This window comes from Mercenaria mercenaria, chromosome 12 (assembly GCF_021730395.1).
Source record: "Mercenaria mercenaria strain notata chromosome 12, MADL_Memer_1, whole genome shotgun sequence".
Taxonomy (NCBI): Eukaryota; Metazoa; Mollusca; class Bivalvia; order Venerida; family Veneridae; genus Mercenaria; species Mercenaria mercenaria.
The window spans coordinates 67643903-67664970 of NC_069372.1; the positions used below are offsets into that span (position 1 = coordinate 67643903).

The 21068-nt window shown below is 35.0% G+C and overlaps 2 protein-coding genes across 3 annotated transcripts in view; one reads left to right on the forward strand and one right to left on the reverse strand.

The window, feature by feature from the left end:
• The window catches only part of LOC123534017 (nucleoredoxin-like), a 47421-nt gene extending 33162 nt beyond the window's left edge, over positions 1-14259 (forward strand). The window contains exons 5-7 of the mRNA XM_045316048.2: positions 10453-10543; positions 11560-11669; positions 11956-14259. Of these exons, the coding sequence (XP_045171983.1) occupies positions 10453-10543; positions 11560-11669; positions 11956-12153 (399 nt within the window). The 3' untranslated portion in view covers positions 12154-14259. The remainder of the gene's footprint in view (positions 1-10452; positions 10544-11559; positions 11670-11955) is intronic.
• Positions 14260-15258: 999 nt separating this feature from the next.
• LOC123533766 (tectonic-2-like) overlaps positions 15259-21068 on the reverse strand; it is a 28510-nt gene continuing 22700 nt past the window's right edge. For both annotated transcript variants that reach the window (XM_053520273.1, XM_045315617.2), the window contains exon 9: positions 15259-20269. In XM_053520273.1, the coding sequence (XP_053376248.1) occupies positions 20086-20269 (184 nt within the window). In that variant the 3' untranslated portion in view covers positions 15259-20085. The remainder of the gene's footprint in view (positions 20270-21068) is intronic.

The window sequence follows — 21068 nt, forward strand, 5'->3', positions numbered from 1 at the left end:
TTTGAAACTTGAAACAGTTGTTCACCATCATAAGCTGACCCTGTACATTAAGGAACATAACTCTGTCCTGCTTTTTGCAAGAATTATGGCCCCTTTTGGACTTAGAAAATATCAGATTTATTGGTTAAGTTTTATGTTTAGGTCAACTTTTCTTCTAAACTATCAAAGCTATTGCTTTGAAACTTGCAACTGTTGTTCACCATCATAAGCTGACTCTGTTCATCAAGAAACATAACTCCACCCTGCTTTTTGCAAGAATAATGGCCCTTTTTGGACTTAGAAAATCATGGGTAGGACAATTTTTCTATTATACAAAAAAATCACAGATGAGCGTCAGCACCCGCAAGGCGGTGCTCATGTTATTAAACTTGTGAATAATCTACAATGTCTGCTGTAAAAAAGGCACTACTTTAGATCCTGCTTATAGCCCGATTCTCTTACACATAAAAGATAATCTTCTTTGACAGAAATTTGACATCATTGTCTTTGATGTTATGACATGGTCTTAGGGAATGTATTTTCATCATGAAATAGAAAACAATAACAAGAAGGCAAGTGCTTGCTTTGATAGCCGTGTGATAGGCAGTATGTAGTGACATGCTCTGTTACTGGAGGTACCTTGCTTCTATCACATTATGTCATATTGAAGTAACATCACTGTGATTAATCATAGAAACAGATGCTGTCTACTTACAGTCACATTTAATTATTTATTACACTTTCAAGTGCAGCTTTTATTATGTTTTGTATTTCTGAGACATACAAGCACAGAAGGTTATGTCATTCACATGATTTTTTTCAGACTTAGGAATTTTTTTGGCCTACTTGGTAGCAGAGATAGATAAAATCAGGCTTTGCTATCTGTTTAGTTTAGGTGCCAACATATTACTGGATGACTGCTTTTTGTGCAGATTGTTTTTGAAGAACTTTTTACTTCACTATATTGTCTCTAATTTGGTATTTTAACCCAGATAATGACAAAGTTAAAGGTGATGAGGAAGTCCCAGTATTTGATAATCTGTGTCCTGGCTTAAAAAGATACTGTAAAATCATTTAATTTCGTTGGCATGAAATTTCGTGGTTTTGGTCAAAACAGCAATTTCGTGGGGATATGAATTCGTGGAATTTCAACTTTTGAACATAAAATGAATGGGAATTTTACTTGTTCATTGGGATTAAATTTCGTGGATTGACTCAACCACGAAATCCACGAAAATTAGCCCCCCACGAATATTAATGATTCCACAGTATACTGAAGTTTAAGTAAATAAATATTTGTAAAAAGAAAGTTAGGTTATGTTGTCCTATTAACCAGATTGAATAAAAAAATTAGTTCCATGATTTTATTTTGATTTAATATGCAAGTAAATGGCCCCTTTTGCAAAATTTATCACTGGTATGAACCCACCATTTAATGTTACATCTTTTTTACATGATGTCATTTCTGTTTTACTTCTTTTAAATGTTGAAAAAGGCATAGCCCCGAATCATCAACAAAATAAACACTGAAATTATTGTTAAATTTTCTGTTGTCACTCCAGTGCCAAATCTAGTTGAGGTTTGCGCAAAAGGTTTTTGTCGAGCCTGCTTGCGGTGACCTCGATATATTTGCCACTTTAGGTGTATGTGCTTACTTGCGTCCATCCAATTTTGTCCGAATCATAACTTTGACATGCATGGACCAGTCTTGTTTATATTTGGCATGAATGTTTACCTCAATGAGAAGGCGTGTCATTGCAAACCGCATTTTCCTATCTCAAAGGTCAAGGTCACAGTTGGAGGTCAAAGGTCAAATTGAAGTTTGTCCAGAGCATTTCTTCTTCATACATGGTGGGATTTTGATGTAACTTGGCATGAATGCTCACCATTATGAGACAGAGTGTCATGCACAAGAACCAGGTCCCTAGATCCAAGGTCAAGGTCACACTTGACAGCTGGCAGGCTCAACATTCTGCCCGTGGGCATACTTGTTTTTTAATGAAATGTGAGGAAGCAATCCAGCTGGCTTATGGAGTGTCAGTGGTTCAGCCTCGATGTCTGTCCTTAGGCAATAATGCCTTGAGGGGTACCTGGTGCTTCCTCCACAATTTAAAGCAGGAAAATCACTGTACCACCTATTATTGTCAGTTTGAAAAACTTCATCGAATTTGTTTTTGTTTTTTTCTTCTTTCTTTTCAAGACTGATAAACAGTTGAATTAAGTTTTCTGTTGCAGTGTATTTCAATGCTTTGCAAGTTTGTGAAAACTTGTATTTTTTATTCTTACATGAATTTCTGCTTGAACCTTAAAATCGACTTTTCTTGAAATGCTGTTAATTACAGCATGTCTGAAATTGTAGGAGTTTTTAGCAATTAGTTTTAGTTGGTCACAGGTGCAGGCCATATGATAAAGCTGACTGATTGAAATACAAGATATGAGCACAGAGAATTTTTGCCAAAGATGAAATTTGAAGTTTATACGCTGTTAAAAAATATGTCAAAAATTAAGTTAATGCTTATGTGTTCTTGTACCTCTAGTACTTAATGGTACTTCTTGGAGTGAAGCTGAGCTGGGAACCATTTAAAGGGGAAGCATATAGTCGCCACCTTGTTGGGAGTATTTCTCTGCCACTGATTGGAATTTAGCAAAACGTCATTAAGGAGATGTGCATTAATTGTCTACATGTTCCAGTCAGATGATTTTTCACCAAGTAACTGCCCTTCGATTACCGGTATTCAACATTAGTATACCATAGTACATTGATTATATATGTTAGATGTTCAAACCTGATTCAGTTTTTAATGGATTGTCAATGAACTGAGGCAGTGATATTTTATACCCCCAACACCAGCCCCATTTATAATTGAAATACAGACATACTCCTGTCTGTATGTGTACATGTATGTATATGTTTATGTGTTAAGAAAGTTAAAATTGAGAACTTTGTGGTTTGTTATGGGATTTTGAAATAACATAGCAAAATGGTGGGCATAACAAGACGATGTGTCACATCTAGACCAAGATCACAATCTCATTGGTCAATGTAGTGCAAGGGTCAAAGGTTGAAGGTTCAAGGCAACATGTCATTTGGAACACCTCTAGCTCAAACGTCAAGATCAGACTTCTATGTTCAAAGATTTTACCTTAATTTTTTGTCTGATCGGTTAGTTTTTGATGCTCTAACACCTGCAGAGGCGTAATGTTACCAAACATGCGTGTTTGAGTTATGTGCATATCGTAATATGTCTATTGTGATTTGAAGTCCTATAGGCCCAATTCAGCATACATGATGTTCGTAATTGCTTGCCAGACTTCCTACATGTGTCTTTACATTAATACTTTGTGGGGGTATCTCTTGCCTAAAAATGGACACATCTATAATTCTAAAGCAGGGAACTTTCTGTTATTAAAAAGTAGAAAAATCTAAAATTTTAGGAATAAACAGATGTGTAACAAAATGAAACTTGGAATTTTGTTTACTTTGCTATGGTGTTTCTACAACTCTTTGATTGATACAGCGTTAACCTGGTTTGTTCAGTTGCCAATGTTATTGAAACATTGAGAGAAGAGTTCTCAGGAAAAGTTTACACAAGAATTCCTGTTGTTTTTTTTACCCTTGAGTTTAATATTTAACTGCAGAAGGAAAATTCCAACAAACAGTTGCTATGTGCATTTTCATTATAAACAGAAACATATGCTGCAAATTGTGCAGCTAAGAGTCTGATTATACGAGTCCCTCGGGGGTAAAATACATCGTGCTTCTAAATTATTTTGGTTTTCTTTATAATACTTTCTGCTAAAGCTATGACATCTTTACCTTCACCAGTTTAAACTACTGTGTAATTGATTTTTACCAAACTTGGATCTTTTTCTTCTTGTCAGACTGTTGCTTTACTTTTATGCCCCTAAAATATAAAGTATATGAGGGCTATGCTAGTCACTCATTTTTGCATCCGTTCTTCTGTAATTTGTGTCCACTGCATAATTATCTTCTTAACTGGTGGGAAGATTTTGATAAAACTTGCATCATCAATTAACCTCATCAAGACCTAGGTCTCTTGGTCCAATGTTAAGGTCACACAAGGGGCCAATTGTCAAATAGCTTAACTTCGTACCTGCTCCATATCTTCTTATGTGCTTGGAAGATTTTCGTAAAACTAGCATCAGATATTTACTTCTTTCAGATGATGTGCAAAGCACACAACCCAGACCACTAGGTCTAAGGTCAAAGTTAAAGGTGATGATCTGGGTCACACTAAGAGGGTCAAAGATCAAATAGCTTAAACTTGTGTCCACTTCCTATCTTCTAAACCACAATAATGAATTTTGTAAAATATGCAGAGTGCACAACCCAGGTCACTAGGTTCAAGATCAACATCAGCCTTGAAGTACAAAAAGTCATTGTAACATTTTATTTTCTCTGTATCAAAGTGGCATCTGGGTTATAATCACCTAAGCTCTAGATAAAGTTTTACATACTTCTTTGGTCTAAACTTACACTATTATGTGATTGCAAGATCATAATTACAACCCAAGCTGAAAGGTCAAGGTCACATTTGGAGATCGAATGTCAACAGGGTTTTTTCCTTTTCTGCTCCATAACCCATTTAAGAATGGATTTTTAGCTCGACTATTCAAAGAATAGTCTAGCTATTCTACTCACCCTGGCGTCGTTGTCGGCGTCGGCGTCAGCGTCACACCTTGGTTAAGTTTTTGCATGCAAGTACATACAGCCATCAATTAAAGGCATATAGCTTTGAAACCTATTTTTTTCTTTTTCTAGGTCAATTACCAACCTCTCTGGGTCAAGTCCCATAACTCTGACATGTATTTTGAGCAAATTATGCCCCCTTTTGGACTTAGAAAATTTTGGTTAAAGTTTTACATGCAAGTTACTATCTCCAAAACTAATGCAGATATTGAATTGAAACTTCATATGTGTCTTCGGGGTTATAAAACTAGTTGATAACAGCAAGTCCTATAACTGATATGCATTTTGGTGAAATTATGCCCCCTTTTGAACTTAAAACTCTTTTGATATTTAACCTTTTTGGGTAATATTTTCCTGCTTCTGGGACAATATTTCGAATAGTCGAGCTTGGCTGTCTTATGGACAGCTCTTGGCACAGATATTTTCCATTATACGATGAAATATCATTGCAACTCCTAGACCGCTAGTGCAGAATTGAGTCAAGGTTTCATTTGGAAGTCAAATGTTAACGTGGTATTTACAGGGTCTGTTTCATGACCACTTTATAACTCTCTATGGATCACGGAGTCGCAAGTTTGATCCCCGGGTGGGGCGTATGTTCTCCGTGATGATTTGATGAAAGACATTGTGTCTGAAATCATTTGTCCTCCACCTCTGATTCATGTGGGGAAGTTGGCAGTTACTTGCAGAGAAAAGGTTTGTACTGGTAGAGAATCCAGGAACATGGGTTAGGTTAACTGCCCGCCGTTACATGACTGAAATACTGTTGAAATATGGCGTTAAACCCAAAACAAACAAACTCATCAGTAAACAGATTTGATATTACTTGGCTCAAAAGTTTCCTTATAATAAGTTGGTATATTTTCTTCAGAGTAACTTCCCTTTGAAATGAGGAAGTATTTTTTCACACCTATTCAATGAATTTTTTACTAAAATGTTGTTTTTATGTTGATAGATGTTTAAAAACAGGTAACAATCATGCAAAATTCAGACCCAAACATTTTGCATTATAACATATTACAACATAATTATATAGCATAGTAATTATTATGGTATATATACATCAATAACAAATGTCAGAGCATTAGATGTATTTGTTTAAAAACAATTAACAATCATGAATTTTCAGACATGCAAAACTCAAACCTACACATTTGCATTATAACATATTACATAATTATATAGCATAGAAATTATTACTGCAAATACATCATTAACAAATAATCAGTTGAGATATAATTCTAGTTGACTCCATTACTGTATGGAAATACTGTGTTCACTTGTTACTGCTATTACTGTATTGGGTGTATTTATCATCCCTGCATTCTGTTCCTGTGGAAATGTTAGTGTTTTACTGTCAGTTAATTTATTCAATAATAAAACTCTCATTTACCTGTCTGCTGTCTGTTATATCAATTATTGGTAGAATGGAGGAGCTTTCTGCTGGTGAAATGCTGTAGATGGCCATACTTCTAGCTTAACCCTTATCATGCTGGATACGATTGATTCTGCCTTTGCAGGCTTATCAGGATCTGCACTGTTCGCTATTCAGCCACTATCGTTTTGGTAAGCACCCCTTTAAATAGTTAATGGTACGGTCCAGATTGATTCATGGACAAGTTTATTATAGAAATCTGGCCGGGGTTAATGTAAGCTTTATATAATTACACTGGAAGCATTCCTGCTACTGTGCCAGAAATAAACTACCTCGCCCCATTGCATGTGAGGAAAGGGATATATTATTTGCTAATGACAACCAGTTAGCCATGAAGAATTTGTTTCAGTAGACCTTCTGGTTTTCAATGAACAACAGATTACTTGGACTTCTGGCAGTCAAATAATTGCCAGTGGTCAGTAGGTGACTTCTGATCAGATGATCATTTGACCCAAGTTTCATGAAAACCCTTCAAGGGGTTTAGGAGATACAGAGCTTAGAAAATTAGCAGGGTAAAGGTTAAGGAGAATTTACTAATGGAAGGCACATGAAAGCATGGACAGGACATGCAGATTTATATCTGGATGAAATATGTAAGGTCAGGATGGAAGATGCATATTTATAAAGGCAAAGATAGAGCATGCAGATTTGTTGTGAGTGAAACATTGATATGAAGCTTCAATAAATCTGTACTGACAGATAATAGGTACAGACTATAGTTGGACTTGTGGTTGAGCTTCTGGTAGTTTGTAATTGACTGACATGAATGGGTAAAATGCTTTGAACTGTGTTACAGGGGATAAGGGAAAATATCATCTGGCATTTGGCTAACAAGGCTGGCTTTACAAGTTCTGGCTTTTAATGGGGTAATATAATATATAGTCTGTAATAAATGCCAGTATCATTTGTATACTACACCACAATTATAGGATTAAGTTTACCCTGAAAAAACCTACAAATAACTGACTTCAAAAACAAATTTGGAAAAGATGTTAGGTCTAATAAGAGGTAAAACAACAGTAATTTGTTTTAATTGGGATAATTTGCATAGAAATGTAGTTCAAATATTCTGGAAGTTTTATACACCCAATCAAGCAAATGTAGCGAAGCCTGCATTCTTTCCTCATCCTTTTAGACTTTGTATCAAAAAAGTAAATTTTTCCTTTCATTTTATGAGTACAAATTTCACTGTAATTTAGCTGAAAATTTAATTGATACAAGACTTAGACTAAGTGTACATTTAATTGATACAAGACTTAGTGTACATTGTATTTTCTTTCGGATGTATTTGCTTTTGGAAAGATATATGAGCCGTGCCATGGGAAAACCAACATAGTGGCTTTGCGACCAGCATGGATCCAGACCAGCCTGCGCATCCGCACAGTCTGGTCAGGATCCATGCTGTTCGCTTTCAAAGCCTGTTGGAATTAGAGAAACTGTTAGCGAACAGCATGGATCCTGACCAGACTGCGCGGATGCGCAGGCTGGTCTGGATCCATGTTGGTCGCAAAGCCACTATGTTGGTTTTCCCATGGCACGGCTCATATAATAGAAAAGGTTACTCTTGATTTTAAGTATTTATTTACTTTTTATGTTGAATAAATAAACCACTCTGGAGTGGCTACCTGCTAGATTGGAGCAGTGTTGTAGATACAGAACCTCTGACCCTGAGCATCGGGCTTACAGGTTAGAGTCTTGGTTGGCATAGCAATGACTTGGACCTTCTTGGACCTTCTTGACCCTTGTCAGTCCCATTAAGGCTAAAGTTTAGAGAATTCAGGGAAGTGTTTGTTGTGTTATTGAAATATAATAGTGAGATAATATTTGGGAATTTCTCCATGAAAAATGTCATATTTGTGAAAAATACAAAATTCGGTTAAAACACTGAAATATATGTAATAAAAAGAAAATGTGTTAAACTTTGTTTTGTATGAAAGATCAAATATCTTTTGAACACCAGACCTTGAATATCTGGTGGGTTTGTAAAGGATATTTCGATCTTACACTGAAACAGACAAATGAGCCGTGCCATGAGAAAACCAACATAGTGGGTGTGCGACCAGCATGGATCCAGACCAGCCTGCGCATCCACGCAGTCTGGTCAGGATCCATGCTGTTCGCTTTCAAAGCCTATTGGGATTAGAGAAACTGTTAGCGAACAGCATAGATCCTGACCAGACTGCGCGGATGCGCAGGCTGGTCTGGATCCATGCTGGTCGCACACCCACTATGTTGGTTTTCTCATGGCACGGCTCGAATGTACTTTATTTGTTACATGTTTTTCCATGAACTATTGACATATAACTGTGAAATATATCTGGTAATTTCACAGGGAAAACTGGTACTGAACTGCAAAATGTGTAAAATTGGATTAAAATCAATGAAAAGACATGAAATAGAAAGAAAATCTACAATAAGAGTTACAATATCTTTGACTTATGATCACCAGATCTCAGACTCTGCATCTGGTTATCATTCTGTGATAGATATTTTGATCTTACATTGAAACAAACAAATGTTCTCAATGTATACAAGGCACGGGTTTAGTAAAACAAGGTTTCCTATTCTTCAAACATAAATTACAATCACTTTCATCTCAGAGAAACAGCTAGGTAGTGGAAGGCTGTCTGGTTACTCATACCTACTTTGATTCTTATCATCTCACACAATTGTTTATTTCTCAAGAGTTTATTGACTGCCTCAAGAATTTATTTTGTAATCAGGATCTTATGAAATGCACCTTGATTACTAGTCTTTGTGTTGCAAGAATTGCATGTTTTGATATCGTGTTTTGTAGGGTGTTTCAAAGTGATTTGATACATCTTAATATGTTTTAGTTTGTAATACAGATATTGGCTGATGCTTTTGCGATATGATACGGATCAGTAAACTGTTGTTAGGTATCAGTTGTTGCTGCTGCTGTTGGTTTTTGTGGTCAGACTGTTAACAGTGCCAGCATCAGTGCAAAACTACAAAGCAGCAGCACATCAAACAGTTAAATAACCTTTAGTCTGCTGGCAGCAAGTGATTCTGCCTTTGTGACCAGTGCAGACCAAGATCAGCCTGCACAAACTTGCAGGCTGATCATGGTCTACACTGTTCGCTATTCAGTCAGTAATATTTCAGTGAACACCCCTTTGAGTAATAAGTGGTACTGCTGAAATTGAATGATGGACCAGTCCATTTTAGAAATTTAACAGGGTAAAAGTTGAATTCGTCAGGATCAAAGTGTATAAAATTGAGATTGGAGACCAGTCTCAAAACTTGAGTGTCTGATTGGTTGCTTTTGAGTACAGTGTTGAAATTGACCAACGGCTGAGTTGTATATAATTATGTATATTTTGATTGGTCAGTTTTATACCTTTACTTAGATATCTACATTAAGACATTCACAGCTCATTGAAACAACTGTCTTATTATTGTAATTATTGTTATTATTACTATTATAATTATTATTATTATTATTATTACAACCCCCTTCAAAAAAGAGGGGTATATTGTTTTGCTTATTGTTAGCCAGTCTATCTGTCTGTCTGTGGGTACACCATTTGGCTTTGGATCAGTTACTAGAAAATGTTTATTCTTAGATTGGTCAAATTTCATAGGATGATTGCTTGTGGTAAGTAGATGACCCCTGAAGCTTTGGGGATAAGTAGGTCAAAGGTCAAGATTACAGCGACCTCAAGATTGGAAATTGTTTCTGCTCAGTAACTAATGAAGACTTTGGCCTACAGTTATCAAACTTCATAGGATGATTGTATATGGTTAGTAGATGACCTATTGTTTTGGGTGGTGGTAGGTCCAAGGTCAAGGTCACAGTGACCTTAAGACAGAATATGGTTTCTGCTCAGTAACTATAGAACACTTCTGCTTACAGTTTTCAAACTTCATGGATCATTGCCTTTGGTCAGTAGATGACTCCTATTGTTTTGGGGATCAGCAGGTCAAAGTCATAGTGACCAGGAAACTGAAAACCGTTTCTGCTCAGTAACTAAAAACACTGTTTGGCCTGCAATCAAGTTTCAAGTCTTCAAACATCATAGAATGTCTGCCTGTGATCAGTAGATGACCCTGTTGTATTATTTGTTGGTGGGTCAAAAGTCAAGGTTACGGTAACATCATTCTGTACTGAAAATAGTTTCTGCTCAATAATGGAAGAAAACTTTGGCTAGCAATCTTATAAGATGGTTTGTTGTGGTCATTACATGAATCCTCTTGTTTTTTTAGGTTGTTTGGTCAAAGTTGAAGGCCACAGTTTACAAAATTACCAACCTATTGGCCTATTGGTGTTTAAATACTGATTTGTTATATACTTATGTATTTGTAGGAATTTCCATGGTACCCAAAGCCAATCAATGAGTTGACAGAAGGTGGAGCCATACAGCTAAATGAATCTGCATGTCTTGTACTCTTTGTCGGTAAGTAACATCTCCAAGGTCTGCTGTTAAAGCTATTAAACCATGGTTTCTTAAACGGTTAAGTTAATGAGTAATGAATTTCAATTTGAAATGGCTCATTTACATTTTTGGTGTAAAAATGGAGTGCTTATATAAATAGTTGTGAGATGTATTTTGTAAAAGTGGCCTTTTCTGTTATGTTAATGAATGAAAGTGAATTTTGCTAAATGCTTCAAATTCTGTAAAGAGCTGTGTTTCAAAAGTAAAGCATTTAAAAATAAATTTATTGCTAAGTGTCACTAGTTTTCGCTTCCTTTGTTTTTATATGCCCATTTTGGAAAAACAGATGTATTATGTGAAGACGTGTCTGTCTGTCTGTCTGTTTGAGCAAACATTCAGGGTTAAGGAGCTACTAGTACAAAAAACAATAGAAAACAATTGGTTCATTCCGTGAACAAAAGGTTTAGAGGCTAGTAGCCTGTATTACAAAGCAACAAAAGAAATGGAGCTCAAAGGTCAAAATTGTCCTTAAAATTTCGTGCCTGGAGCAAAACTTAGAACAATTCAAGATATTGACTTCAATCTTGGCATATAGGTAGGTGGTGCATGAACTTGGTCTGTAGGGCAAAGGTCAAGGTCACAAATTCAGTTCAGATCTGTCCTTTGTATTTTGTGTCTGGAGCACAACAGGTATTTACTTTGAACTTGAAATAAAGGTGGATGTCGATGAAGTGATTTGAGGAGTGCAACAATCCACATTACTCAACCCATCGCTTCTCGCACACACGCACAGGACACCCCCGACCCCCCCCAAAAAAATTCATGAAATTCTTGAAATTCTCCTTCCTCCTACTCTGATCTAGAACTTTTGGTGTATATTGCCCCACTCTGGAACTCTTGTTTTTATATCTGGAACCAGATAACAACCACAATTTATTTTGCAAATTAACCTAGAAAGACCAATCTTCCGTCTTATCTTCTATTACCAATATAAATGTCAGTGTCATGTCTGTATATATAGGTTTGTTTGTTTGCAGAACCAGAGGATGAGGAAGTGGATAGAGCCCGAGATCTTCTCCTCCAACCAGCTACTGAAGAGTACAACAAGGGAGAGCATCGGGATCTTTTCTTCTTTATAAGTGCAGATGTAAGTTAAAATGACATAGTATTTGAATATATACAAAATGTTCCTCATTACTGTATATCATTTCAAGCAAATATTGTATCTTTTTTGGTATGCACCCCTTTTAACAATTAATGGTACAAATTGAAAGATGGACCATTCCATTTAAGAAACTTAGATGATTTCTCTGCAGGTAATTTTCGGCTATATCTCTAACTGTGAGGATGCGGTGTTCAGTTTTATAAAAAAAGATTAATTAAGGCCATTTAGTATTTCTTTTACTGTCACAATAATTTTCTGTTATTTTCAGGATGATATTTGCGATTCTGTGCGTCATTTTGCTAACCTTCCAGACCAGACCCCACTGCTGACCATTCTTGATTTCCCCGAACAAAAAGTCTACATTAGCGAGGAGAAAAATATTACAACAGAACTTGTGTGTTCATTTGTTAAAGACTACCTACTAGGGACATTGCCAGCTAAATCATGTAGGCATAATAATCATTGAAAATCAAAGCACTTCGTCAAGAGCTTCAAATGTTAGGTTGAAAAACTTGTCAAGTAGTGCGAGTGTGCACAAAATTTGTGCTAGTTTGTGACACTCCAGATTTGATGAAAAGATGACAAACTGTAAGAAGAAGATAGAGAAGAAATGTAACAGATATATAAGGGTCAATATATTATGCAAGTATTGGTCTGTTGCCATAAACTCTTTACAGTCTTTGATAAATCTATGATTAATTAATGCACATGCATTTATTATCCGCAGATTGTTCAAGTTGCATGACAGCTTCTTAAACAACATCGGTGGTTTTCTATTGCGTAGCAACAAAAGATTGCTTGTAATTTAGGTGTCTAGCAACAAAAGAGAACTTGTAAATCTTGTTTGGCCACATTACATTTTCACAGGTCTTGTGGAAATCACATAATATTTTTTCAAAAAGATACTTAAAACCATTTTATATGTGAATTGTTTATAACGTCAAAGAGATGTTGTGATTTAATATGTGTGCAGATACGTGTACTTTTCAGACTTTCTTCTTTATTTTGAGGTTTCAGAATGAAAAACTTTGTTAGCTGTTAGCAAAATTTGGCTTTACACTTAACATATTCCAAACATGCAGATTTACCTGTTAAAAAGTTACTGGACAATTTTAACAGACACATATATTTTCAGTCTCTATAAATGAAATGAATGACAAAATATGATCGGTAAAGTTACCAAGAATCGCTAGCACAATCCATGGATTTGCCAATTATATTCTTTCCTTCATTTTGCAGAAATTTGTTAAAATATTTATCCACTTCACGTAATATTATAGAGATTTACTACAAATACATGTACACATATACATGTGAAATCACAACCTCTTCGGAGTGTAAAGATGAATTATAAGAATTTCTTTTGAATGTTTATATCAGCTTTGAAAAAATGGACATGTTTAAGGCCAAAATAATGCTTGCATTAAGCAAATAAGTAAACAGCAAAAACAATATTGTGAGGTATTTCTGCAGTAACCCTCATTCATTAGAAATTTTCAGGAAAGTATGCTTTCACAAGACAACAGCTGTGAAATTAGTTGTCTCTTAGCAACAGAACAATTTTGCAAAAAAATTAAATTTCATATATTTTCAAAACAAGCAGCATGAAAAAAAAAATTCACAATTTTGAATCTGTTACTATGTTTTATTGTAAGTTAACACCGTGCTATCATACAAACAAAAATATGGAAATCTACATTTCAATTCTAAATTCTCAATAGGGAGAGTGTAGATCTACGGATCACGGGGGTCACAAGTTTGATCCCCAGGCAGGCCGTATGTTCTCTGTGACGATTTGATAAAAGACATCGTGTCTGAAATCATTTGTCCTCCACCTTCAATTCATGTGGGGAAGTTGGCAGTTACTTGCGGAGAACAGGTTTGTACTGGTACAGAATCCAGGAACACTGGTTAGGTTAACTGCCTTTTGTTACACAACTGAAATGCTGTTGAAAAATGGTGTTAAACCCAAAACAAACAAACAAAAAGCTATTACCAAAAATTGTGCAGTTTTGGTCATTCTTGGTTTTTCAATAAATAAGAGAAGATCCTGTCCACTGACCTAGAGTCTTTGTTACTCCAAATCCATGTGGAGTGCTGATCTATGAAATTTGTTCCTACCAGTTCCATGACTCATTACATTGCAATGTAACACATTATATTAAGATCTTCTTTATAAATTGTTAAAGATATTTAGGCTGTTGCATTATTTATTGAATGACCTTTATACGTATTTTTACATGTAAGGTACTGGCTTATTACAAGGTCATATGTATGACGCATGACAGGATCAGGTCCTCCTCTCATTAATTCAGTTTGAATTTTCTGATGAGTTGCTGATCAAACATAAAGATGTCGGTGCAATTCAGCCAACAAAATTTGGTATTAAGTTGAAAAACAGCAACAACAAAAACATGATCTGATGTTAGGTAAAGTATCTTCAACAAGTGAATGTCTTGAAATAATTGTTGTTTAATGTTGCATATTGAAACTTCTGTTATCAGCAGTTGTATATGTATAAATGGAATGATTTTATGTTGCTTTGAAACATTAAACTACGCAAGAAAATTAACTGTATGAAATTTTTTGTATGTACTTTAATTTCTTTAATTTTCCAGTAAAACCATTTACCCATTTGTATATGTCTCATACACCAATCTAGTGTAGTAAAAGAAAACTGTGTACATTTACTTAGGCAGTGTGTTTGATGATATCGGCTTAGAGGAAAATCCCAAGAACTCATTTTTGTCAGATTGTTTCCACTTGTTACATTTGGCATTGGGTCATTCCATCACAAGGGTTCTTTCCAGTTGTACATACCGGTAGGCTATGACAGACCCCATGTTGAATGTTTTTGGTGTGAAAAATACATGTATAGAGATGTCAGCCTTGCTTGAGAGACCATGTCTATTAAGAGACCACTTGTATTAAGAGACCACTTTTTCAGTTACTTTTTATGTTGTTAAAGAACAAATTTTGTTGTAGTAAGAAAACATTTTTGTTAAGAGACCACTTTTTGATCTTGCCTTTGGTTGTCTCTTTATGCAGTTGTACTATATAAAGTGAATTGTGTTTTCTAAATATTTTGGAGTTTGTGTTTATAACTACAGTAGATTGTGTATTTCTCACATTATGTGATTGACAGTGGCAGAGTTGGGCTGTTTAGAATTCCGTCTATTCAGGCTGGTTGTACTTTTGGCTGTTATGCAGGCTTATATGTACTATATGACTTTTTAGAATTTGCAAATTGTTTTTGCAAATATTGGCGAATAATAAATCTAAGCAAATTTTATCTTCCTGTTTTTAGAAGCATATTTTTCAGACAGAATTATGCAATTATGCAAATCGTGTACAGCCAAGGCATTTTTTGAGGTTCTGGAAGAATTTAAGTTTTGCCGACTAAGTACAATATAATTATATTTCCCAGAATGTATGCAGTGCTAATTTTGGGTATAGTGTTCATCAAAATGCCTTAATAACTATTTATATTTTTTGGTCATTTTAAGAGTATGTATGCAGTGCTTTTTGTACTATGTTGATCTGAATTTTGTTTTCATCATTTATTTCTGAAGTTGCTTTTTTAGCTCTCCGGAACCAAAGTTGCATAAATTGAGTTATTGCAACCACTCACCATCTGGGTTCTGGCCATCCATATTTTCTTCAAACAACATTTTATGTAAAACCATTTAACCAAATTTTCATAGGAACGTTCCTTAGGTGGCCCCCTTTCAGAGGTGCTGAACAATTTTCATTTCATGCAGAACTATGGTTGCTATAACAATGGAAAGGACCCACTAAAAATCTTCTTGCTGAACCATTGGTCACCTTTCCAAATAATTTACAGAAATGTTCCAAAAGTGATGCTCTACCAAGACAGTTCAGATTATTCAGAATTGTCAAGAACATGGCTGCTATGGTCACTTTTCTTTATATATAATATAGTTTGGGCTTTGAAAGATTTCTTGTAAGAAACTGCTGGCCCAATTTTGAGGTGTACCATGGGTGACCCTGTTTTGATTGTTTTGCACCAGTAATATATGAATATAGGGAAACATCTTCGCCTCTGTCTGTTAGAAATGTTTCTTATATGACTCAGCCAGCTGTTGCCTTCACAAATGAAAGGTATCTGTATTATTGAAGAGTGAGAGGCCTCCATCGCCAAATGCCCATTTAGGGACATATGTTCATTTTAGCTACTTAGTGTGTTGTCTGCTGTATTTTAGTGTGTTCACTTTTGTAAGTGTTGTACATTTTTTATGCGTTATGTAATAACATTTTACATATACTGTTTGTCTACACAACGTGCTGGGGCTTCTAAAGTAAAGCAATAATAAAATATTCATGACTCATTCATCTGTTTCTTCTTGTATCTCTACAAATTACTTTTGATTCATTAATCTTTACCCTGCTAAACTTCTAAAACTGACAGGTCCATCAGTCAATTTGGGCAGTACATGATCAGCCTTGGTCTGCTCTGGTCGCAAAGGCAAAATCACTTGCCATCAGCATGCTAAAGGTTAAAACACCACCGTCTGATGTCTTTTGACATACTTATTTTTAAATTGTTGCGCGACTGTGTCACCTTAAATGTATTAATAAATGTTTGAATTTCGCATATCAGGCGCCTGATGCCATTTGAATGCACTGCCGGCTTTGCTATGGAATAAATGGTTATTTTTTGTTAGTGAAATTATGTAACATGAATCAGGGTATAATCAGACTTCAGGTATCCAATCAAATACCGGTAGATAACATTTCAATGCCTGGTGACCCCCATGTTATTTTTTATCATTTTAAAGAGGTGTATTTGCTGAACAAGAATTAGTAAATAAGATGACCATAATAATATGCATGAATCACTACAGCCATGCTTTTAACTGTGAAATGATAAATCTTACACTTTATTAACTGGATTTCTGTTGAAGTATCATTGAAAACTAGAAAGTAAAAAAAATATATGGTTTTTCGCAAGCCAAATGAAATATTGGACATCTGAAGGGTTATTATTAGTCATGTCTTGGTATTATCAGACAATACAAATATTCTTGGTCAAACACCACCAAATTAAGTTGTGCATTATCAGCTAGTTACTTATTTTGTTGGGTTTAACATTGCACCGACACAAGTATAGGTCATATGGCAACTTTCCATCTTTTGATGGTAGAGGAAGACCCCAGGTACCCCTCCATGCATTATTTCATCATGAGCGGGCACCTGGGTAGAACTGTCGACTTTCCATAAGCCAGATGGATGGCCTGCTCACATGAAGAATTCAACACCCTGAGTACCATCTCTCTATGTGTTCAGTTTTAAAGCATTTCAAGAGATTGTTCTTACCTTTCCACACAAAAGTAATAGGCTGCATATTAAATATAAGACTTATTAAAGGACTTGTTCAATAACCATCATTATTAAAAATGTTAGAATATGCTTCCAATATATCCAAAAACTGGAATAATGAAGTCTGTTTACACTAATGACTTTGTCAGTAATTTAGTGTTTGTTATCCTTTAAATGTTCCCAGACGTAGTAAAAGTCAAATCTCTTAGTCTTCATCCAAGATATTGGGTATCGGACCTGTAGAATGATCGTCTGATTATCTAGTTCTATATTTGTAGCTACTTCCCTCGTAGAAATCCTGTCCTTTATACCCCATATTCAGCCAGTCTCCACAATCACATAATGCAACTAGAGCTGCTTTTGAGAAAAGCGCATGTCTCCCTCAACTGCCTAATTATCTATATAGTAAGTCGGTCTTTATATACTGTTTACACTACTAATATACCTTTGAAGTGTAAAATGGCTGATTTGGGGTAATTCAAGGACCATAATTCTGACGTGCCTCAGGCAGTTTGGCTAGTTAATGAACTTGTCCGAGGAGTTATGGTCATAAACAATTTGTTCAAGTTTGGTGAAGATCAGATGAGAAATGTTTGACTTAGAGCGCGGACAAGAGAAAAAAGGCCGATTTTCGGTAATTCAAGGGCCATAATTCCGAAGTGCCTGGGCTGATTTGGCTAGTTATCGCACTTGGCCAGGGACTTATGGGCAAACACATTTTGTTCAAGTTTGGTGAAGATCGGATGAGAAATGTTTGACTTGGAGTGCGGACAAGATTTGTGACGGACACACAGGAGTAAATCAATATGTCTCCCACCACAGTGGTGCGGGAGACATAATTATTCTGAGGTGACTATCATGCTAATTTTTAGGTTTACAAATCAAAATGTTAACACGTGACAACAAACTTCTCAAGCACATCATTGTTTTTGGTTTCATTTCTAAATATTTTTGTGCCCCCACTTTTAGAGTTGCCCTTGTCCGTCAGTCCAAATTTGTCGTTCACATCTCAAGAAAGTATTTTATCCATTCATCAAACCTTGCAGGATTATTATTTAGCACAGGAAGATCTACAGGTACCTTCATTATCATAGATCTACATGTACCTTTTCTATCAAATATTCTACCCATTTGTACTGGCATACATTTAAAATAGTTATAAAATTATCATTGGCAAATGTCATTTTAGGCTTATTTTAAGAAAAACTTGCAAACCTTTACCTGGGGTATAGTAAAGAAATGATTGTTAACTTTGGTTATGGTACAACAGTAAGACATACTATAATAAATAATTTATTTCTTTTGTAAAGTTATACAATAAATAAATCAGTAATATTAAATTTACTAGAGATGCATGATTCAATCAGTATTAAAACATGACACATACTATCACTTCAACTAAGCTTTAAAATGCAATTCTGTTATTAAAACCCTGGACGGAATACTGGTAACAAAATTATACTTAGCAAAATGTACATTCATACTAAACCATCAAGAGTAACTAAACTACATTTCAACTTTATTGGCAAATTATTAAACTTTGCCTCATGAGCAAGGGAAAGGTTTGGTCATTTATCTGGAGAACGAAGAATAAAGTCAGACTCTGTATATGGAAATGAAAATTGTTTTTATGAATTAATGGCAAACTGTGAGTAAATCTATTAAAACGGCAATGTTACTATCTTTCTAAAATAAAATATAATATTAAACTTTTGACACATTATATGAAACATTAAATAACATTATTGTCTTAAAATGTGCATGTAATGTGCTGATCTCTTTAAATATGGATAAATATCTCAAAACAAGCATGGACCTATACATCTTATTTCACCATATTATAGCCCATACATTTTGTTACAACTGTGAGAAATTTCATTAAAATCTACATAGCAGAAAAAATTCTTTTCACAAAAATTGTGATTTTCCCTGAGACTCCATTATGAAAACTTGTGTGAGGTCAAATTTTTTATGACCATATCTTTTTTATTTGCAGAATTTTCTAAATATACTCTGCAGCTTTAGAAAATCAGGGTTTAATCAAATTTTGAATTGTAGAAATAAAATTGTTCCAGATGTGCAGTACTATCTTAAAGCAGTAAGTTAACCAACCTGTCCCTAGAGTATGCACATGCAACTACCTTGTTCTCTATGTGCAACTGACAGCTCTACTCAATATGTATTCAAGCTTACTAGTGAATGACCGTAACAAATTCAAGCCTTTGTAATATCTTCTGTTAGTCTGTATCTCTGACCAAACAAACTGTTCCAGAAGGCAGAGGTATAACTCCGGTATGGTGCAATATTTCCCATACAGTTAAACTCAAGTACACTTAAGCTAAAATAAATACAAATATGTTTACTGCCATCTACACTTTTTACAGAAGCTGCCTTGTGTTACAACACGTAAGTTGATCACTAACTATGTGATATTAAAAATCTACACAAAAACTGGTATCTTACAGATGGACATTTCTCCTTCCACAAGCAACACCCACAGACCATTGGCTTCAATTAATAAATTTGACCAATACTGTGATATTGCATTTAGGGGACTAATCTTCATGTTTTTACCAATCCACAAATAAAAATCCCAACAAACATTTAAATTGTTCATTATCTCCATAAGCTGATATCTAGGAGTAACATGATAATGATTGTACAGTATTTTATGCTCTAAGTATATATAAACACTGCCTTTACTTATCCCGAGAATTTCTGTTTATCATAAAATAAAATAATTTTTCTGTGAGCATATCTTTTCATGGTTTTTGTCAGAATGGCTATTTCGTGGGATCTTAATTTGCTGACCTCACCTTTTGAAGATGTAATCAATGGGAACTTCATTTGATCATTGGGACTTTATTTCAAGAACTGATGCAACTATGAAATACACAGAATTTAGTCCCTCATAAATATTTCACGGTAACACACAGTAGTACCACCTTTGTATTCTCTATACAGTGTATATCCTCTAAGTTTTCACAAATGTAGCACTAAAAAGCATTATTTTCCCATGTTTCTCAACTTTCCATGCATAATATCACAGACGAGTGTATCACCAGAATGGTCTGGATACAAGAAGATAGCCGACAAAGAAGATAATGGATAAGGAGACCATTCCAAACACGTATTCTCGACTGTCTGAATTGTATCTACGTGTGAATGGGTAGAATAAATTGTCCCAGCAAATGTCACCTGGACACAGCTGTTTGTCTTCTTCTCTTGGTGTCTCATAGTATCTGGAAAAAATAAAAAATAAACCATACAATTAAGTCTTATGATAGAAAAAGGTACTTCCATTTATTAAATGTAGAATAAACAGATCTGAAAATAAGTAAAGACAATCGGGCCACAATGGCCCCAAATTGCTCATCCGACCCAACATTACCCCTAATTCTGACCAGCAGTAGAAGGTAAGAAGATGTTTAAGTCAAAACGTTCCTGCAGGACAATAGATGCCAGACAATACTAACAGTTCACCCTGAAAATATTCTGGTGAACAAAAAATCAATAAATCCATTCAAATCATCTTAAGGTAGTTCTGCATGTTTGATAAACCGGAAGATATGGCGTAACATCATTTATCCGGAAAACGTAAAATAAAGCCTGGATTTGGCGTACGGAAATGAAAATCAGTTTATGAATTAAAGGCAACCTGTGAATAAATTTATTAAATTGTAACAGTCTCTATCTTTCTAAAGTTAAAATATGATATTAAAACATCTGACACTTTAAATAATTCAAAATAATGTCTTAAAAGCAGCTTCAAATAGGTGGTTCACTTTAATCACGGCCAAATATCTCAGAAATAAGCACACGGACCTATACATTTTATTTCACTATATTATAGGCCATATGTTTATTTACGACTGTGAGAAGTTTCATTAAAATCTACACTGTGGAAAATTTTCTATTCGCGAAAATGTTATATGAAAGTTGCTATTTTCCCATAGACTCACATTATGAAAACTTGCGCGAGGTCCGAAATTTTCAAATCGGTCTAGCAAAAATTCAAGCACACGACCCTATCCTTTTTAT